Source organism: Coccidioides immitis, assembly GCF_000149335.2.
Source record: "Coccidioides immitis RS genomic scaffold supercont3.3, whole genome shotgun sequence".
Taxonomy (NCBI): Eukaryota; Fungi; Ascomycota; class Eurotiomycetes; order Onygenales; family Onygenaceae; genus Coccidioides; species Coccidioides immitis.
The window spans coordinates 2,507,667-2,525,551 of NW_004504308.1; the positions used below are offsets into that span (position 1 = coordinate 2,507,667).

The window sequence follows — 17,885 nt, forward strand, 5'->3', positions numbered from 1 at the left end:
ACCTTACTCCATCTATGATACTTATTGCTCCCTATAACCAAAGCCGAGCCATAAGTCCTTCTATCCAGAAGACCAACCTTCTCTTACTCCGTACACACCGATAAACTCCTTTTACTTTGCGCTGCCTACGAGAATGGTTAACATCGATTTTTTCGCTGCCCAGCGGGTGAGTTAATAAACGGCCGGTCCCCGGCGTCCGAAACCCCGCATCCCGGGATAGCAACGCGAGGCTTGCATGCTTCCCTAGATTTTTCACGTTATGAGCACACAACTAACTAGCGTTTTGCCTTGTCCTAGTGGATTGATACGGAATCGCAATTAGCCAAATATGACCTTTCCAGCTCTTGCGCTGCGCCTGTCTCAATTGAGGAGCTGTCATCCCTCGCCGAAGGCGAACAGCATAGGAACCCGCCGCTTCCAGCTTCCATCTTGACCATGCCATTAGGTTACGGTGAGGCCTACCAGGGCTCAAAACGGCTTCGAACAACCATAGCCAATCTTTATTCTATTAAGATTCCGACTCCACTGCCCGTCGATAACGTTTTGATCACACCTGGTGCCTCGTTAGCCAACCTCGTGGTCTTCCATGCTTTATGTAGCCTTGGGGACCACGTTATTGTTCAGTACCCTACTTATCAGCAATTGTATTCTTTGCCAAAGTCGATCGGTGTCGAAGTTACCCTGTGGAAGAGCAAAGAGAAAGATAAATGGCAGTTGGATTTAGAAGAGTTGAAGGATCTCATCAAGCCAAATACGAAGATGATTGTTCTAACGTAAGAAATTCCTCACTGTATCGGTAATCCTAACACTAACAACTTCTCTTTCCCTCATGTTAGGAATCCGGCGAATCCCACAGGAGCCATAATTCCACGTTCTCAACTTCAAGCCATTGTAGAAATCGCAAAGGAACACTCGATAATCGTATTTAGCGACGAAATATTTAGACCTCTGTTCCACTCAATAACTCCTGTGGATCCGGAATTCCCTCCATCTGCACTATCGCTTGGATACGAGAATGTGTTAGTGTCCGGCTCCCTTTCCAAATGCTATTCCCTTCCAGGAATCCGTGTTGGCTGGCTCGCTTCTCGGAACAGCGATTATATTGCAAGTTGTCTCAATTATCGTTCATATTCCACGATCTCGATGAGCCATCTAGATGAGGCTGTGGCCTCTTTTGCGCTCGACGGTAAGTGTATACATAGCCTGCTCCAACGGAATATGGGTCTTGCCAAACAGAACATTGCGAGTGTGGAATCATTTATTGAACAGCACCGATGGGCGTGCGATTGGGTTCGACCGGTCGCGGGGACGATAGGATTTATCAAGTTTTCCAAAATGGGCAAACCAGTGGACGACGTGGAATTCTGTAGACGACTACAAGACAAGAAAGGGGTGCTGTTGGTCCCGGGGAGCTACGGCTTCGGGAACCGAGAAGATTTTAAAGGCTATATCCGCATTGGCTATGCCATGAAGCCTGAGATAATGGAAGCGGGACTTGAGGCTCTGAGAGAGTTCATGGAGGAAGAATTCGAGAATGTCCCTTTGGCTGGGACCAATAAACTAGCACTTAGATGATGCAGTAGACCAGAAGGTTAACCGCATATGCAGTTGGGTTCTCAGGCACATTGAGTCTACTCCGGCTAGATAATAATAATCTCAAGCAGGAGCTGTCTTTTGCTTTTGCTGATCGTTATATAGTTACAAGTAAGCCAACTCTAAACTATTTTCTTCGATTGTTTCACCAGTTACACATGCAATGGGAGTTTCATACGTTGTCACTTATGATGTCGTTCCGTTTTAGTTTACGCCGAGGATCGCGGGGCGAGGCGCGTGGAACTCCGCAACGATCGTGGAAACTCAGATTCAGCCACAGAGATGATGCCAACCTGTCCCTTCAAGGATATTCATTGGTCCAAAGCTCAATGCCTTCAACAATTTTCACAAGGTTCTGCCCTGAAACCAGTGAACCAGAAATCCTGCCGAGGTTGGCCCTGAACAACTCGAGCTAGACAGATGTCCTCAACAAGGGGGAGAGAGAGAGAGGGGAAGTCCAGCATGCCCTTCACTAGTTATCTCTGAGCCCCGGAGGTTTTCGGTTTGAACAAATGTTTTTGATCATCGGACACAAGTCCTGAATTCCAACCATACCCGATCTCTTTGAGGTTCGTGCAGCCGTTTGTGTAACGTTGGCCCTGGAACTCCGGTGAACTGCTTGAATGATAGACCTTACAACCCAGAACTTGGTAGACTTCTCTCAAAATTAAACAACAAAGGTGCGTTGTCGCAAATAACTTCTCCTTGATCCTCCACGGTCTGAGATGGCATGAAGGCACGGCTAACACACTCCAGTCATGGAAGCACTCGCGACACTGCCACTGACCCTCTCGGTTCCGGCCGCGACTACATTCCTCGCCTATCTTAATGCAAGATGGTCACTCTTCTACGACGCAAAGTTGATAAACTCCATCGCCAGAGCCGTTTTCCGCCGCTTCTTCTGGGTCAAAAATGGTCGTGGGAACCTCTTCTACATACTTGAGCAGCATGCATTGAATCCGAAACTGGCCCAGCAACCTTTCCTGGCTTACCACGGCAAGATCTGGACTTTTCACGAAACATATCAGACAGTCTTGCGATATGGTACCTGGTTGAAGCAGGCCCATCAAGTCAAACCTGGCGATGTGGTCGCGATAGATTTCATGAATTCACCGACGTTTATATTCATGTGGATGGGTCTGTGGAGCATTGGTGCTGTTCCTTCTATGATCAATTATAATCTGACCAAAGCCCCGTTGGAACACTGTGTCCGGATTTGCGATGCCAAACTTCTTGTTGTTGATGAAGAGCTGCGTCCTCTCTTTCCTCCGGAACAGTTGTCAGTCTTCAGTGCGCCTGATTTCCGTAAAAATGGTGGCCCTGTTGAAGTCGTATTCCACGACAACACTCTGGAGTTTCAAATTATGGAGTTTGAGCCCATTCGGGCACCTGACGTTGATCGCGGTAATCAAGAAGCCACTTCAACCTGCATGTTTATCTATACCAGTGGCACGACTGGTCTTCCCAAAGCTGCCATCATCAATTGGAGCAAAGCAATAACTGCCGCGAGTTTTATGCATGTAGCACTTGGTCTGCGGCGGACAGACCGCGTCTACACCGTAAGTCTTACTATTGAGCCCTTAACACCTTTCTCGTCCTTTTGTTAATTGAAGACAGTGCATGCCATTGTATCATTCAACTGCCGGTCTTTTGGGCTACACCGCTTGCTTACTCAATGCTAGTAGTCTAGCAATTGGCCGTAAATTCTCAGCAAGGAACTTCTGGAATGAAGTGAGAGAGAACGACGCGACCGTGGTGCAGTACGTTGGAGAGACGCTCCGTTATTTACTTGCCACTCCAACCCAAACCGATCCGGCTACTGGAGAGAATCTGGATAAGAAGCACAATGTTCGAATGGCCTATGGAAATGGCCTTCGCCCAGACGTTTGGAATCGGTTCAAAGAGAGGTTCGGAATTGATACGGTGGCAGAGCTATACGGCGCCACAGAAGGATTGTCAATAACTTTGAACGTATCGCGGAATGACTACTCAACTGGCGCTATTGGCCGCAATGGTGCCCTCGGAAACCTCCTTTTATCGATCTCCTCAACTATTATTGAGCTGGATCCCATCACGGAGCTTCCTCGACGTGACCCAAAGACTGGCCTATGCGTGCAAGCCGTGAAAGGCGAGCCCGGCGAATTGTTATTTGCGGTCGATGCAGAAAATATTGCGGAGAAATTTCCGGGATACGTTAACAACCCGGAAGCTAACAATAAAAAGATCATTCGCGACGTTCGTAAAAAAGGAGACGCATGGTTTCGCACGGGAGATATGATCCGGTGGTATCCCAATGGGTTGTGGTATTTCTCCGATAGGATTGGAGACACTTTCCGTTGGCGCAGTGAAAATGTGTCGACAAACGAGGTCAGCGAGATCCTGGGCAATTATCCGGACGTCCATGAGGCGAATGTGTATGGCGTCGAGGTCCCACATCATGATGGCAGGGCAGGTTGTGCCGCAATTATATTCAAAGAACAACTTCAGAATCCAACTTCCAACGTTGTTATTGAGCCGTCACAGAAAATTCTTCAATCTTTGGCTGCTCATGCCTCTGCGCATTTACCAAAGTACGCCGTTCCCCAGTTTCTTCGAGTCACCGCTTCGATGCAGTCAACCGGCAACAACAAGCAGCAGAAGACCACTTTACGAGCTGAGGGCGTCAACCCAGAACTCTTAGAGAATAATAAGACTACCGATCGACTGTACTGGCTGAGCAATGGCACATACGTTCCCTTTGGGAAGAAAGAGTGGAATCAACTGAACAGGGGCAATGTTAGGCTGTGATCCACCCCCTATGATCTGTTCCCATTTACCCTTAATTTTTCTTCGAACTTTCGTTGGCCTTTTGTAGAAATTTCTAACCTATACCCTTTTGAATTTTTGCCCTTCCCTGAGCCTGATGAGCTCCATGCAGTTGTTCCCATCAATGTGAACAAATGAGGTTCATTTCTTGAGGAGGATTGCCATTTTCCCCCCCTCTTTCGCGGGAATACCTTAGCCTACAAAAAGAGACATAAGTATTTCTAGAGAGTTTGTTTTGTTCGATGCTACTTGATAATCTGTCGATATCATAGTGGCGGACCCGACGCTTTGATCCATAGCATTCAGTCAAGTTCGTGTTCGAACCCGAGATTTAAGCAGCTAGTAACTATATCTGAACTTCTACATCGCTGGGCATTTGGATTATCATTTTTGTTTCCTCCTCCCCTCTATGGCCAATATCTTAGGTCTCAACGCACCCGAACTTTGGGGTCATTCAAACTCGACAAGGTCAAGTCCTGCCATCGGGTGAGGATATGGGGATATGTATATCGTGAGCTCGGGATGTAGCTCGATTGTCTGGTAGCAAAAGGATGCTTTACCCGCAGACATCTATACAAAACTGTTACAAACTTGTCTGTCACAAACAGTAATGAGAAGCTTCCAAGGCAAAAGGCCCAGCCCATGAAGTTTCAACAAACTTTGCAGTCACCAGGCGTCTGACATGATTCGGATCGCATGCTGCTCCGATCTCAATGGTTAGGATACATGTCTATCCGGTTCCGAAAATGGTTATACACAATAATAAGCATATTAAAAGGTCTCAATGATATAGAGGAGAAATATTATGCGTTTTAAAACAGAAACTTCTTCAACTTTCCAGACCTTCGCATCCAGATCAAGGAGGAATAAATGTTTTGTAACTTGGCAAGCCTGATTGCTCTGCTGCAAGGATGCTTCTTGTTCGTGAAACAGGCAACTAACCATGTTGCTCCTGAACAAGTATTGTATGTACGGAGCACATAATGGAAACAGCATAAGATAACAAACCAACCACTATTCGCACAAAAAAAGAAGAGAGAGACAGCTAATACTCTGTGATCCTTTTCATTATTAACCATGCCTTTGTTGAAGTCGAATGCGGCGCTGTAGCCAATCCTTCGCGCCTTTTCATTCTTCTTGAGTGCGCATGTCGATGACGGTGTGGCTTCCAAAAACCCTGAAACACCTGGTCAAACCATCACATTCTCGACATTCATGCAGCAGCCAAAACATCCAACACGTAACGACTCCGGCGCATACAAGCTATTTGGGCACACAGATGAACCCCTGCATCTTCCGATTGCTCTATACGGAGTAGTGGCCCAGTACAGATGCTAGTCCGAAGAACGTCATGCAAACCGAGTACTATGGGGCAACGGTAGTAATTTCACAATGCCAGTGGTGTCATACATTGGTCCCATACCATGATGGTGACGTTGTATGTACATTCTCTGCACTGCCCCTCGTTTAGACTTAGGCAGCTGGTCCGGGCTGCCGAATACAATACAGGCCCTTGTCTTATACCACTTCATTATGTTGGCTTTTTGAAAACAAAATCTAGAAACCGCCATGACTTCATAAGACGTGACCGACAACACTACATGTGCGTATCTAGCCCGAATCCAAGGCCGGTAATCCTGATCAAACCAGTTGGAAAAAGTCTTTCAACCTTCTCCAAGTCCCCAAGTTAGTGTTGATACAAACCTAACAGAAATCCCGCGAGTGATTATTCCCATTGAGGACTTAATAATGGATTCAACCAGGGTGATTTGAATCGCACGGATATTGGAAATTAGGGAGTCTGGAGTATGACGCTGTTTCGCGTGAGTAATAGCACCTGACACAGAAGAAAGGGACCGTGTCATTAGCACTATGGTCAAAATAGAGAGGATCGATCATAACAGCCTATTAACCGCTGTAGTTGCGCCTCCAAGGGATTTCGGATGATTATAGTACTAATGATGTTAACAACATCAACCTAGACGCTGGTGTTCTCCGGCTAATTTTTCATGGGCTACATTGGGGCTGACTGCGGAGCCTCCATTAGAGCGACCTAGAGGGCGTGCAAAACGTAACACTGGAGTAAAAGGGGTATTTAATGTTCAGAACAGGTGTTGGATGTGCCTCAAATGCTGAATCTCTATCATGAATAGTAGCGGTAGAGACTGGCACTATGGAATGCGCACTAGAGCAAAGTCGAAAACGCCAGCGTTGCTCTGAGCAGTAACGCCTCTCAGGGTACAAATTCGGCGGCAAGCAACAGGGACTCGATGGCACAGTCCTCTCCTCAAGCCACCTTTGGACCTCGTGGCAAGGCCTTAGGAAGAATTGCCACTAAGTGGGCAAATGTAATCAGCGAGACGTCATGGACGGCATCCAAGAGGCCGAAGCGCAGGAGACAGCCAGGTTTACGACCGCCAAAAAAGGATCCACTATCAACGGAAGTGGTCCTGGCGGAATCTGGAATTTTGAAGTTCCCACATCTCCTATACAATCTTTTGCCAATTGGGGCAAGAAACTTCATCTTTGGCTCCTCGCTTCATTCTATCCAGCCACTGCCTATGTTGGCCACCTTAATCCTTTCCATAACGATGTAAACCCGAGCAAAGGCACATAAAGCCATAGAATCGGTATGGGGGTATATGGAAATTTGAAACGTATCGAAGGTGCCTCAGGCGCGTGCATATAGGCCCCCATACGGAGTGCTCGGTATAGATTCTGTTGGTAAACGTGAGAACATTCCCTGTTCGAGGTCCAAAACGCTCAAGAAGCTTGATCGATAGAAGAATACAGATCCAGACTTTTGTGACTGCTTTGGATGTGAAGAGTGGCGGAGGAGGTATTTGAGAGGCGCTTCGCATAAAAAATACGTCTACGAAATTCAATGGTCTCACCGCGGAAAAAAAAAAAAAAAAGGCCCGACGAACGGCCCTGGAAATTAGTGGAATGTCTTGACTAGGCATGGCGGTGCGTGACGGGAAATCTGTGGCTAAAAATACTATTGGCGCGCATTTGGGAGAGGTCCACTAAACCACAAAGGGTTGCAGCTTTGCACACCGTGAGAGCCTCACAAATTCCTTTCAGGTGAAAAATAATGGCATGAGGAATATCCTTGGGATGCTGGAGCTGCAGGTGAGCTTTAGAGACATATTCTCCGATACAAACGGTAAGTTCTCGCAACCTTTCCACCGGCATTTCGGAGTACATCAGCCAAAGATCCTTCAAATAGAGCAGGAAGTCAAGCAATGGAGATCAGCATTCTCCGCGTGAACGGTCGCGCAGAGCAGCTAAATTCACCAGGCCATGTCAGGAGGACGGAGGAGTGCTGTTGTCTCGAGCGAGCAGGGAATTAGCCGAAGCTCGTTTAATTGGACCAACATGTCGATCCGGTTTCTGCCGAATCGACAAACCGCGACAAGGATACCCCGGAGTGGTTGATAGATTGGATCGCGGGGGAGTGAGAAGCGGTACCCCGTTAATAACTCTCTTTAACTCCACGGAGAGGGTCGCAGTCATAGACATGGACAAAGTTGGGCCCCAGTGTGAGAGGCTGCGGGGAACAACGATGTCAGGGTGTAACTAAAGTATAAAAATGGCCCTGAGAGTCTTCGATCGCACACTTGTCGCCGGGAGCCCCAACTCCGATGTAACGACACTGGTATGGCCGGTATCACGGTACCTTTCAGATAGATTAAGTGTCCACCGATTTTAATCAAGATTTGCTTGGCTGAGGCTTCAAAAGATGAGAACCTTGCTCATACGTATGGATGCTGTAAGGGACCGGTGATTATTGGACTGAGTGAGCGAGCTGTGACAAGGGGTATATTCCCTCTTTTATTTTATTTCTTTTCTTTTCTTTTCTTTGCTTTTCTTTTTTTTTTTTTTTTTTCCAAGCCCAGCTAAGATTAACATCGATTTTCTTTTGTTGCGAGAAAAAGCGTTATTAGTTGAAATCGCCTGGTGAGGGATTTATGCAATGGACATATATCCGGTCATACTTCTTGAGGGGAGTTTCCAGGCGGTTTAAAAAGTGTCACAAGAATGCGATAAACTGGGACAGTTTGCAATTCTACGTTTCCATGGAATATGGGTGATGAGTTGAGTGGCGCGGGCTGGGCGTCGGAGGAGTGAAGCCGGTGTGTACGGACTTGTGGCTTCAAAAAGGAATGGGGTCACAGAACGGCTTTGTTTTCTCTCCGGTGGGTTTGGGCCGTGATCATCAGCCTGCTGCAGTGGTTGCTCCTGGAAAGCTTTGTTTTTTTGCTCTCCCTGTCGGTGCTGAGAGTTTCTTGTAGGGCAGAGTGGTGTCTGATGTTCTCCACCTGTTTCTATGGAACGAGATATTTTTCATGATCGTTGGCCCACCTGCATAATCTTCATACATTGGATGTACTCCGTGCTCCGCACTCCGCAACCAACTTTTCTAACCTTGTTTGACAAAGGTTGTGGTTTTGGCATTATTGTTTGGCAGCCAATAGCATGTCGATAAAGGCGGGGAAGAAAAGAAACTTTATCAATTAAAAAAAAAAAAAAAAGAAAAAAAAATCCAGCATTCCAGGGACTTTTCCGATTCTCTTGTTTGGTCGACCGGCTTGGCTGTAAACTAGATCGGGCTCGATAGGTCAGGGACTCAGGTTGTTCTGCGCGCGCCTGAGGTCATGATCCTTCCATTATTCGAAACAAGGCTGTGTGCTGCCACCGCTGACCCAGGAGTGAACAAAGACTGCCGAGGTCCATTGGTCGAGACTGTCGCGGCGATTGGCACAGGCTGTCTCCGCCGAATCCAGCGTGTCGTCCGTCCTCGTTCTCGTAGGGGTCGCCTTCACCCGCGGCGCAGAGAGACCGGACTAGCTGGCGCCCCTGAAGGCCAACCAATCCTGAGGGTCGTGCGCATGGGCTTTGGTATTATCGATACGGTGTCTCAGTTTGGCGGCCGGGAGGCTTCGTATTGCGTAAAGTTACCGGCGCGGCGCACCAACCAAGCTCAACGCTAGTAATGAACCCGGAGCTTTATTCGCAAATCGGGAAAGGTTAAGCTTTTCAGCCTAGCCGCTTGGGGATATCGCGCGCATGGCCAGATTCCTGCGCATTTCATGTGGGCTCGTTGTTTCAACCTCCAGCGCGGCAACGATGGGGCCACGGGGGCATGTCCGCTACGAGGGAGAGCAGACTCCGCGGTCCGGCTCGTCAAACCTGTCTCTCTCTCTCGATGTGTTTGTGTGTGTGGGCATGTGTGTGCGTGCGTATGTGTGCGTGTGTATATGTCCAATCTCGCCCAGCTGGAACGGGTTGGAATCCCGACAGCAGAGGACCGGGCCCTTGGAATGAGCCGCATCGGCCCCAGGGCGAACTCGCAGGTCCCGCCAGCCGGCCCTCCAGGCTTCAGTGCATGGAAAAGGCGTCACAAGGGCCCCGGAGGACACGAGACGGTATAGGTAATTTCACCAGCGCCAGTCCTCTCCGCCAGAAGCGTCCCCACCAATTTAGCGCCTAAGTCTTTGCAGAGATGGCAGGTTACGCAGAAAACACTGTTTGGTGGTAATAAAATTTCACGGCCTTGTCCCTCCCTGCCTGGCCCAATCCAGTTAATATTCCTCCCTCCCTCTCTCTCTCTCTCTCTCTCTCTCTCTGTGGCCCCCTTGTGTTTGTCTCTTCACTCTCTTCTTTGTTCTCTTTCTCCTGCTGTTACCTCCCTTATTCTTTTTTTGCTCTTCTTCTGTCAAGTTTCTCTCTCTTTCTTTCTTTCTCTCTCTCTCTCCCCCCCTCTCTCTCTGTGTCTCTCGGCCTGTCTCTCTATGCCCCCTCGTTCCCTATCTTTCATTTAATCAGGAGATGGGCTCTGTTGCCAGCAGACATTGATCTTGTGCAATGAATATCCCTTCGGTCCGCCTATCGCGCCCCTTTCTTTTCTCCCTTCTTGTTGTTGCTGTCCTCGCCTCCAAGTTCCTTCATCTGTTCCAGCATGCTCACACCATTCCCCCGCTGAGATTCATTCTCTACTTCCCCACATTCTTCGTCCAAGATATCGTCACCGTCATCGTGGGCCGGCTCCTGCTCCAGCCCGGCACCGGCGCACTCTTCGTCGCCGCGCTCACCCTTGGAGCGTTCCTTTCGTAGGTGCATGCTAAATCCCATATGGCGGAAAGAAGAGCTGACCAGGGGTTTCTTTTGTTTCTTTTCTCCTTAGGTTTCTGATGCTTGCGACCGCCGCTGGCCAGCTCGGCTTCTACTACATCACAGGCGCCGAAATGCAGTTCGACTCTGCCTCGAATGTTGCGGGAGATCCAGCTGCGATTGGACTGATCCTCAGCGGCGTTGTGGAGGTGATGGTTTCAGCGATGATCCTTATTATCATCGCTTTCTTCTGCACGCCATGGCTATACAATAAGGTTGGATTCTGGTTGGCTGCTGTCTGGAAGCTCACGACCCCTGGAAACTGGGATATGCTCCTGCCTACCGTGCGAACAAGACCCGATCAGTCTCACAAGAGAGTCATCCGCATATGGCCCTTTTGCCTATTGACCGGAGTCCTCGCCCTTATAACCCTGCTCTGTCTCCGTCCTTCCAGGCCGTACAATCACATCTCTGTCACGCTCCCCGTTGCATTGCTGCGTGTTTTCCATTCTCCGACCCACACCGAGAATAAATGCGCGCTTGGTTCGTCACTCTCGAGCGAACCCTTCCCATTTCCCGAATTGATCGCAGAGGAGAATTGGGAGATGCCCCGTGGCCATTTTAAGGGCTGGGCACCTGGCAAGAGCAACATGCTTGCCAATACGTACAGAAAAAGGAAACCTGAATGGCTCCTGGACGACACCCCATATGGCTTCGGGCGATGGCAACGAGCTTTTCCAGACCCCACAAATTCTACTGCCCATGCGGAAGAATCCATAGAGGATAAATGCCAGTCCGGCGATGCGGCCAACTATTATAACCCGGTCGCGGATCCCCTCCGAATCACCAATCTGGACATGGCCATGTACGAGTCCCTCGAGGCCGCCCTGTCGTCGGTGCTGATCTCGAACGTCGTCCTGATCACCATGGAAAGTCACAGGAAGGACCTCTTCCCCATAAAGGAGGGGTCTAACCTACACAAGAACATCCTTGAATCGCATGATGAGAAGGACAGAGCGGAGATAAACATGAAACTGCGCCAGCTGACCCCGGTCGCTGAACAAGTTACCGGAGAGCACTTCTGGAAGAATTCAACGGGGAAGCCCGATCTTGAGTTTTCTTCGGACATCTGGCGAGATTCTGTGGCTCCTGGTATGGGGGGTATCAATGTCGTGGGTGCTGTTACTGGAAGCAGTCTCTCCTTCAAGAGTTTTCTTGGCAGCCATTGCGGTGTTTTCCCGCTGCCAGTCAATTTCTTGGAAGAGGTTACGACTGATGTTTACCAGCCATGCATTCCCCAAATCCTGCAACTGTTTAATAATGCGAAGAAGGAGAACAAGACGTCGAAGGCACAATTGGAGCAGAGAGTCGAATCCGATCCCTATCGGGCTGATGTCCACTCCAGGCCGTGGAAATCTGTGTTCATTCAGTCCATTACGGATACGTATGATCGACAGGGTATCATGAACGAGAAGATGGGCATGCAGGAGGTCATTGTCAAAGAAACGCTTCTGAACGAAAGCTCGAAGTATTATCCTCCAAAGTCTCCCATCTTAAATTATTTCGGGTAAGTTTTCCCCGTGTCATCTCTTTTTGCCCAAATTTTAAGACTAACATGATGGGTACCTTCAGCTTTCCCGATACAGATGTCAGAGCTCCTGTCCGCGATATGATTATGGAGGCTGCGCAAAACAAAACACGTCTTTTCTTGTCTCACTTCACAAGCACCACACATCACCCATGGAAGGTCCCTGATTTCTACAATAAAACGGATTACATGGGCTCGCAGGCACATAAGAATATGAATAGCTTCCTCAACACTATCCGATACGTCGACCTCTGGATGGGTGAAATTCTCGGAATGATCGATGAAGCCGGCATTGCAAACGAAACATTAGTGGTTTTTGTTGGTGACCAGTAAGCCACACCGCCTTTTATGTATCAAATACCTACGCTTCTATACTGACTAGGTTGACTAGTGGTCAAGCTTTCGAGGAAGACGGTCCCATGACAGGAACGTACAAAAACGGCCACATCAGCAACTTCCGCGTTCCTATTGTCTTCCGACACCCGCATCTTCCCCGTATACAGATCGAAGCCAACGCAACGTCGATGGCCATCCTGCCGACTCTCCTCGACCTGCTTATCCACAGCAAATCCTTGAATTCGTTCGATACTGCAGTAGCTTCCGACATTATTCACGACTATGAGGGCCAGTCACTACTGCGCCCATTCAAATCTGAACACAAAGGCCGATATTCGTGGAACCTTGGAATTATCAACTCCGGCGGTGACATGGTATCGGTGCAGTCCGCAGGCAAACCATGGCGAGTGATTGTTCCCCTCAAGCAAGAATTTTCGTACCGCTTCACCAACCTGGACACCGATCCGGACGAAACAGACCCCATCGAGGGCTGGTCAGTGTCCGAGTTGTCGCACACCCTCAAGCAGAAATGGGGCGATGAAGCCGTGGATTGGCTGGTCAAAGCTGACGGCGTCACTCGATGGTGGAAGAGAGAAATGCATCGATTATACAATTACGATAAAGACGAATAGACACAGACACTAAGCGACTTCAAGCGGTCCTCCTCTCCCCTTCCATTTTTTGTGTGTGTATATTGTACAGATTTCTAACTTCTAATGTGGTCGTGTTGACCAAAGTTTTACTTTCTCGGATGGGGTTGGGAGCGAGAAAGCCATCAGGACATTTTTCTCAAAACCTCCTTTTTCTTTTTCTTTTTTTTTTCTTTTTTTTTCCCTGGCGCTGAAACCGATTCCGAGCAGTGGCGTTTCGAGAGTCATTCTGCATGGCTTTTGTTATTTTTTCCTTGGGTGGAGTTGAGAGTCGGGTTTTGCCTCATAGAATTCTCCGTTGGGTTAGCCTTGTTTCCTTTTGAGCCTTTTTTTTTCCATCGATCGTGATATATGTGCAACGGGATTGATTGAACGAACGATAACCTTTTTCTTTCTTTATTTTATTTTATTTTTTTTCTCTTCGCGCTTTTCTCCTCTGTTCTTCGCCCCTTATCCTACAAGGAGATTTTTCGGCAAAAACTTTGACCAGCTGTCGATGTTTTGGGGTTTGATTGGGATTAGCACGAGGTTTCCCCGCTGTTCATACGATACATACTCAGCGAGTGAGCGAGTGCTATATCTTCCTCTCTGTTCTTCAGAAAGAGATGAAAGAAAAGAAAATAAGAAAATAAGAAAATATCCCTGCCCCGAAGAGTTGTGATCAACAGCATTGGGGAAGAGTTTTGGATCTATTGAAGCATCTATCTCCATCCACTTGGCTCTCTGACTCTTGGAAGAAGTTATGGAAAATGCAAAGAAAGTTCAAATTCAGTCTGTTCTTCAGTTCCCGTCTCAGTTTGGTGGCGGCCGGCAAGCCTCTATCTTACGTACAAGACCGCCGTGTTTCTCCATCATATCGGACGTCTTCCCGATAGGTCCAGGCTGTCTACGTAAAGTGAAAATCGTGTGGGACGGCAGCGAGAATGCCGATGAAGATGTCCTGAAAGCTACTCTCGACAAATGTGGGGCCGATATTCAAGTCAAAATCCTTTTTGCTAATCGTGATATTTCTTGCTCCAGATCAGATTTGCGGCCTAACAGCACTTATCTACTAACTGTTCACATTCCATTTTACCTCCGGTTTCTACCAAGATATGGCAAACAATGCCCAATTCTTGGTTAGAGGTGCCAGGCACCGTCGAGTGCATGCGAAACATCCGCTGATTTTGGAACCGCATGACCGCATCTGATACATATATTTGTGCAAGAACCTTTTTTGTCCTCCATATTTCGGTTTTCACTCTGCCGCGCATTTGCGTGTGGTGTCTGGTAATGGTTTGGCGGAGATGACTCCGGCATCTTTTAGCTTAGCTGGAGGGATATAAATTTAAGGAACCCACCCCTTGTAAAGGAATTAAAGGGCTATCACCAGTGGGGATTCTTATTTAATAATACCTCTTATCAATTCCCTGCAGTGAGGCCCGGTGAAGCTTGCTTCATGGTTTTTTATCAGCTTCTTTTGTTTCTCGTCCTATGGACTTGTTACGGCAGCGCTGCTTCTGTTACCAAGCAGCGTGGACCAGTTTTTAAGCCCAGTTCCAATGGCCATAGCTCAAATAATATCATTGAGTGCTCCTATCCAGACATGCACGGATGGGTCCATGATAAATTCGACAAACGGAATTGGCTCAAATGGGTTGGTAAGGGCCCGGCGCCTGAGCCTCGCGAGTATGGCGTTGCTACCGATTATGAAAAGTACACACCCAAGGGCATCACTCGAAAAGTTGGTTTCCTCTGAATCCGGAAGCAAAATCACCCTACTAAACTCTTTCGCCTTTGGATAGTATTACCTAGAAATCACCAATGGTACCGTTAATTTTGACGGAGTGCCATTCACCAAGGCAAAACTTTTCAATGGCACATACCCTGGCCCTTGGATTCGTAAGTTCCTCTGCAACTTCCTAGTTTTAACCATATGCTAACACGCACGCTTTGCAGAGGCCTGTTGGGGTGATGACCTTGGTCAGTTTACTTTTCCCCTGAGACAAGGTTACTGACCGTTAAGTTACTAACCTTGCTTAGAAATCACCATCACGAACAAGCTTGAGTATAACGGAACTGCAATCCACTGGCATGGCCTCCGAATGCTTAATGCCAACTTGTACGACGGCGTTCCAGGAGCCACACAGTGTCCAATTGCTCCAGGCGATTCCTTTACGTACAAGTTTCAAGCAACTCAATATGGAACGAGTTGGTATCACAGCCACTACTCCTTGCAATATTCCGATGGTTTGGCTGGGCCTTTAACAATCCACGGTCCATCGAGCGCCGATTACAACTTCTCCCTTGATCCGCTGTTGATGACCGATCACCTTCACAACAGCGCTTTCGAGGAGTATTATCAAGAGCAGGCTGGCAGACCTCCGAGGATGAGCAGCATATTGTTGAATGGAAAAGGTGAGTCGCCACGCTTCTGCATGTATGTCGCAAGTATTCTTAACAAGGCTAGGGAGCTACACTGGTCTCGGTGACAAGGCTCCGAAGAGAAAGTATAGCACCGTTGTAAAAAAGGTTAGTATTCCTCCACACGAAAATGATCAGGAAACTTTACTGAATCCTTTCTTAGGGGAAAAAATACCTTCTGCGCCTGATCAATGCTTCAACGGATACCACGTTCATCTTTTCAGTTGATTACCACAATTTGACAGTTATCGGAGCGGATTTCGTTCCAATAACTCCGTACGACACTGACCACATTGCGGTTGGAATAGGTAAGTCGTTGATATGGAACCAAATTGTAGCGTATTCTGCTAAATTCCCATCCAGGCCAACGATATCACGTTATCTTAAATACACTCCCAAAAGCTAGATCCGGCGACGCGTATTGGATGCGCGTTATCCCAACCGAACGATGCGGTCGCTTTGAGTCCGAGCATCCTCCGGATGAGAGACTAGGGGTGCTGTACTATGACCGAAAGACCAGAAAATTCCCAACGACCATGCGAGAGCAATTCTCCCTCAAGTGTCGCGATGAACCCTTCGAGCGGCTGAAGCCTATCCTCTCATGGCAGGTTCCAGATCCACTACTCTACCCTGGTATATTCACGAACACCACTCGTAGTGATGTCGAACTCGGAAAATGGCGTATGCCAGGGCGCCCACCAAGTTCCGGCGAAGTTACCTACTGGACCATTGGCCCTTCTCCCATGTGGGTGAACTACTCAAACCCCCTAGTCAAGAACCTGGACAAGACTAGGTTCGACGACACCTTGGTTGTGTATCCATCAGAGGACCACACGAGAAACGGCTGGGTGTATCTTTTGATCACCGACACGTTCAGCCGGCCCAATAAAACTGCAGTAGCTCACCCGGTAAGTCAAACCCCACCTCCGCAAGTGTCAAGTCTGCGGCAAATTCGGCAAGCAGTTCTAACGCGTGTTCAGATGCATCTTCACGGTCACGATTACGTCTTGCTCCAGCAGTCGACGAAGCCATTTACTCCCGAGAAATTGAATTTGACGCTCGACAATCCACCTCGACGAGACGTAGTCCTGTTATCAGCACGTGGATTCCTCGTTATTGCATTTAAGGCCGACAACCCAGGATCGTGGGTCTTGCATTGCCACATCGCATGGCACTCATCCGCAGGCTTGGCACTGCAAATCCTTGAGCGCCGTGATGATTTCAAGGCATCTTTGATGAACAAACAAGATGAAGTTGCAGAGGTGGAGAGAGTCTGCAAAAATTGGGACACTTGGTTCAGTAACCCCAAGAACCACTGGGAGCCTGATGGGTTCTTCCAGGATGATTCAGGTATCTAAAGAGGGGGCAAGACCGTATGGGGTCCAAGCTAAGACCCTCGTTGCCGAATACACCCTTTTTTTTCTATTTCCTTTTTCCTTTGCTCCTGTTTCAAGCCCTTGATTTGCCGACATTATGAAAAAGAAATTCTTGTGGGGTTGCGCTCATTTTCATGGCAAGGGAGTTATTGTGTTGGGAGGTGCATCACGGTGTTTGAATTTGGATAATAATGACGAGATATCTAATAATAGGTTAGTTAATAGTACTCCGTAATAATATTTTCTTTCTCATTAACCATCATCCCAATCCCCCAGCACCCGGTTCCTGGAAAGCGGAATCGCCAGCGGCTGGTCACCCGTCTTCATGAGCTAATGGTTAACCAGGGTATGTCGGGGTCGTCCTCGTACAGGCGGCTGGGAGCTGCAGAAGTATTATCCTGTTGCAGCAACAAACGACGAATACGATGCTGGGGCCCCATTCCAGCGGTCGACCCCGGAAAGATCAACTGTTGGGAGTTGCCGGGGACATGGTATGGGGACGTTTCTGGGGACAGGGGTGGGAAAGTAGTCATATACACTCCATATGCATGCACGCGCATACAACCCGGAGGAATTAGGCGACTCTCGTTTTGGATGTGCAATCCTGACGGGAAAAAGATGTAAGACACCCGAGATCCCTCATCCCTGCTGCATTTCTCGCAGCGAGGGCCTGGGCCAAAAGACTGTATTGCATGTTCGTCATTTCGGCGCGAGTTGGTTCCAACCCCGGGATCTGCGCTGTAAACTTCTGTCCGCGCAAATAAGACGCCGTTCCGGGAGGCGTCCAAGCATGCGCACCGTGCGTGGAAGCAGAAAGCAGCTGCAACTCACTCTGCCGTCCTTGAGCTAGAGAGAAGTAGTTAATCAACCGTCTATTAGTGGCGAGATGCCGTGGTCATTGGGAGTCGCAAGGCCTAGTAACCGTGGCATACTGGCGGAATCCCTTCGATGACACTGCCATCGTGGTCGTCGTCGTCGTCGTCGGCAGCGCTGTAGTGTCCGCGTTCGCCCCGGGGTATC

At 48.5% G+C, this 17,885-nt stretch overlaps 6 protein-coding genes across 6 annotated transcripts; all 6 read left to right on the forward strand.

Moving 5' to 3' along the window:
• Window positions 1-73: 73 nt before the first annotated feature.
• CIMG_12070 (aminotransferase) lies at window positions 74-1,794 on the forward strand. The gene is made up of 3 exons (XM_012358553.1): window positions 74-166; window positions 298-773; window positions 837-1,794. Exons 1-3 carry the CDS (start codon window positions 134-136, stop codon window positions 1,573-1,575), a joined length of 1,248 nt encoding a protein of 415 aa, XP_012213976.1. The 5' UTR covers window positions 74-133; the 3' UTR covers window positions 1,576-1,794.
• Window positions 1,795-2,351: 557 nt separating this feature from the next.
• Window positions 2,352-5,405, forward strand: CIMG_12069 (long chain fatty acid transporter; the record flags this gene model as incomplete). The annotated part of the gene is made up of 2 exons (XM_012358552.1): window positions 2,352-3,152; window positions 3,211-5,405. The coding sequence occupies 2 exons, from the start codon at window positions 2,352-2,354 to the stop codon at window positions 4,378-4,380; spliced, it is 1,971 nt and encodes a 656-aa protein (XP_012213975.1). The 3' UTR covers window positions 4,381-5,405.
• Window positions 5,406-6,763: 1,358 nt separating this feature from the next.
• On the forward strand, window positions 6,764-7,015 carry CIMG_08006 (uncharacterized protein; the record flags this gene model as incomplete). The annotated part of the gene is made up of 1 exon (XM_001240842.2): window positions 6,764-7,015. One exon carries the CDS (start codon window positions 6,764-6,766, stop codon window positions 7,013-7,015), a length of 252 nt encoding a protein of 83 aa, XP_001240843.2.
• A 975-nt stretch (window positions 7,016-7,990) lies between these two features.
• On the forward strand, window positions 7,991-9,392 carry CIMG_08005 (uncharacterized protein; the record flags this gene model as incomplete). Its single annotated transcript, XM_001240841.2, has 2 exons — window positions 7,991-8,056; window positions 9,006-9,392. The coding sequence occupies 2 exons, from the start codon at window positions 7,991-7,993 to the stop codon at window positions 9,390-9,392; spliced, it is 453 nt and encodes a 150-aa protein (XP_001240842.2).
• Window positions 9,393-10,266: 874 nt separating this feature from the next.
• Window positions 10,267-13,068, forward strand: CIMG_08003 (sulfatase; the record flags this gene model as incomplete). The annotated part of the gene is made up of 4 exons (XM_001240839.2): window positions 10,267-10,511; window positions 10,586-12,079; window positions 12,145-12,429; window positions 12,492-13,068. The coding sequence occupies 4 exons, from the start codon at window positions 10,267-10,269 to the stop codon at window positions 13,066-13,068; spliced, it is 2,601 nt and encodes an 866-aa protein (XP_001240840.2).
• A 1,054-nt stretch (window positions 13,069-14,122) lies between these two features.
• CIMG_12068 (multicopper oxidase) lies at window positions 14,123-17,121 on the forward strand. Its single transcript, XM_012358551.1, has 8 exons — window positions 14,123-14,809; window positions 14,871-14,967; window positions 15,025-15,048; window positions 15,109-15,483; window positions 15,536-15,597; window positions 15,653-15,797; window positions 15,853-16,397; window positions 16,470-17,121. Exons 1-8 carry the CDS (start codon window positions 14,525-14,527, stop codon window positions 16,845-16,847), a joined length of 1,911 nt encoding a protein of 636 aa, XP_012213974.1. The 5' UTR covers window positions 14,123-14,524; the 3' UTR covers window positions 16,848-17,121.
• The last annotated feature ends 764 nt before the right edge of the window (window positions 17,122-17,885 follow it).

Bases quoted from the DNA above. Each gene is read 5' to 3' on its own strand.
- CIMG_12070 (XM_012358553.1), top strand. From the start codon at position 134: ATGGTTAACATCGATTTTTTCGCTGCCCAGCGG. The intron at 167-297 runs GTGAGTTAATAA...GCCTTGTCCTAG, and splicing joins ATTTTTTCGCTGCCCAGCGG to TGGATTGATACGGAATCGCA. The intron at 774-836 runs GTAAGAAATTCC...CCCTCATGTTAG, and splicing joins ACGAAGATGATTGTTCTAAC to GAATCCGGCGAATCCCACAG.
- CIMG_12068 (XM_012358551.1), top strand. From the start codon at position 14,525: ATGGTTTTTTATCAGCTTCTTTTGTTTCTCGTCCTATGGACTTGTTAC. The intron at 15,598-15,652 runs GTTAGTATTCCT...ATCCTTTCTTAG, and splicing joins ATAGCACCGTTGTAAAAAAG to GGGAAAAAATACCTTCTGCG. The intron at 15,798-15,852 runs GTAAGTCGTTGA...ATTCCCATCCAG, and splicing joins CCACATTGCGGTTGGAATAG to GCCAACGATATCACGTTATC.